We start from the raw sequence: 2,500 nt of genomic DNA, 5'->3' as shown, positions 1-2,500 counted from the left end.
GTCCTTCTATTCATCTAACCATAGCAACCATCAATGAATTCGGAGAAAACAGATAGATCTCCATAGGATATATTTGTACCTCGAAACACAGTAGGCTAAATAATGATAAAAATACCACTACTGTTTCTAGAAGTAGATAAAAAGATAGCAGTACTACTACCGTCTCTGCTACTACCACTACTACTACTACCACTAATAATGATAATAATGACGATAACAATTATAATAAAAACAAGAACATCTCACTCAGGGTCACTGCCGTCATCTCGGAATCCTGGGACAGCTGTGTGGTGCTGGCGCGTGTCCCTGCGGCGCTACGCAAGAGCACCTTCACGATGGAAGGATATGGATGACAGGAATAAGGATCCTTGATTAGTGTTTCATGGTTGTGTGGTTACAGTAGAGTGTATATTACAATGAAAGGCAATTCCGATTTACACGATATTTATTTCGGACACAATCAATAGCAAAAGCATGATAATACTGGGTATCGTTATCACGTTCTAGGCTTTAATTAACAACTTCAGCTCCAGTAACCGAAATAAGAATACAACCACGTTAGATCCAAGACAATACAATTCCATTCCTACACATCCCAAAAAAATATATAATCAGTATCCAAAAAACAAAACAAAAACGTATTCATCATCCGCGATACATATGTTTACCTCGCGAGACGTTGGGAAGATCCCCGGACAGGTGGCGTTGCTGTCGACGTTCTGGAAAGCGACTCGACCCTCGCTGATGTACACGACGTCGGCGATGGAGCTTCTGGTGGCGGTGGGCGGCGTTAGTGGAGGGCGAGAGGAGGGGCGGTGGTGGTGGTGGCGGGGGGTGGGATGATGAGATGGTGATGATGATGATGGTGATGGTGATGGTGATGATGATGATGGTGATGACGACGATGATGATGATGATAATAATAATGATGGTGATGATGATGATGGTGATAAAGATGACGATGGTGATGATAATAATAATGATGATGATGATGGTGATAAAGATGACGATGATAATGATGATGATGTAATAATAGTGATGATGATAATGATTGATTGATTTTGATAAGTTTATTCATACTATAGACAGTGTATACATATGATGGCGATGATGACGAGGATAATAATCATAAAAACGAAAAAAAAAAAAACTCAATTTTCAAAAAATGCCTTCTGTCACTCATCACCTGAAGTTCTCCAGCGGCAGCCGCACCACAGACGGGTTGATGGTGTCCGTGAGAGGGTCCAGCTGATTCACGAAGGTTCTGTGGTTCCTCCTCATGAAGTCCAGAATATTCCCGAAGCGGCAATATTCAACAAGGATCATCAGCTCACCTGTAATTAATCCATCAGCTGATTAACCGAGAGTCCCTTTCCAGGTCAAGGACGTGGTAAGGTTTTTGTATGGGGGATGAGAATTCTTTTTTCTTTCTTTCTTTTTTATGGAACTGCAATTCTGTTGTAAACTCTCGTAACGAAGAAAGGGAAAAGGCTATGGGACAAAATTCATAACATTTTCAAAGCTCTATTTTTCTTAAAAAAATAAAGAAAAAAGAAAAAAAAATATATATGTATATATGTATATATAAATAAATAAATAAATAAATAAATAAATAAATATAAATATAAATATAAATAAATATAAATAAATATAAATAAATATATATATATATATATATATATATATATAATGAACAGAAAAATGAAAACGAAATAAAAACACACCAAAAAAACAATTAATAAATGAATAAATAAATAAATAAATAAAATGACACGAAATCAAAACACACCAAAGAAAAAAAAATCAATCAGAGCGAGAAAAGAATAATCTAGAAAAAAAAATAATCCAAAATCAAAATCAATTTAAAAAAGAAAGAAAAAAAACATCCCACCTTTAGTGTGCAGATTCTTCGTGCACGCGGCCACCAGGTTGACGATATTAACATGCTGTCCAATATGAATGAGAATCTTGAGCTCCGATTGCAAGGCGTTGAGCTGCAACTTGTCCTTGCGAGATTTCACCATCTTAACGGCCACGGTGACAGGAGGGGCGCCCGACTTCGGTAGATCAAGCTCTGCGCGGTACACACGCCCGAAGGCGCCGCAGCCCAGGAGCTTGTCTGTACAGGGGGAGGGGGGGACAGGGAGGGGGTCTATCTTATATCTTCTTTTTGTTGTTGTTCATTTATTTATAGATATATCGGTATTATGATCGTCTTTATTGCTGTTGTTATATTTTATCATTATTATTATTATTATCTTTGTTATCGGCATCGACAGCATAGTCATAATTATTATTATCATTATTATTGTTATTATTCTTATCATTGTTATTATCATCATGTTCATAACCATCATTATTATCATCATTATTATCATTATTACTATCATCATCGTTGTCATCATCATAGTCACAGTTACTATCACTTGTATAATTATTACTATCATCATTATCATGACTATCGTTACTATTATCATTGTCATTATTCTCGCTATTATGA

The 2,500-nt window shown here is 36.4% G+C and overlaps 1 protein-coding gene across 1 annotated transcript in view; it reads right to left on the bottom strand.

Annotated features, from left to right (window-relative positions):
* LOC122259726 (vascular endothelial growth factor receptor 2) overlaps window positions 1–2,500 on the bottom strand; it is a 30,909-nt gene that overhangs the window by 10,883 nt on the left and 17,526 nt on the right. The window contains exons 9-12 of the mRNA XM_086547833.1: window positions 1,892–2,119; window positions 1,187–1,334; window positions 669–771; window positions 247–328 (exon numbers count right to left, since the gene is read on the bottom strand). Of these exons, the coding sequence (XP_086403959.1) occupies window positions 247–328; window positions 669–771; window positions 1,187–1,334; window positions 1,892–2,119 (561 nt within the window). The remainder of the gene's footprint in view (window positions 1–246; window positions 329–668; window positions 772–1,186; window positions 1,335–1,891; window positions 2,120–2,500) is intronic.

This window comes from Penaeus japonicus, unplaced genomic scaffold (assembly GCF_977035675.1).
Source record: "Penaeus japonicus unplaced genomic scaffold, GWHDUDI00000001_assembly GWHDUDI00000020, whole genome shotgun sequence".
NCBI lineage: Eukaryota > Metazoa > Arthropoda > Malacostraca > Decapoda > Penaeidae > Penaeus > Penaeus japonicus.
This window is presented reverse-complemented; position numbering and strand designations above follow the sequence as displayed.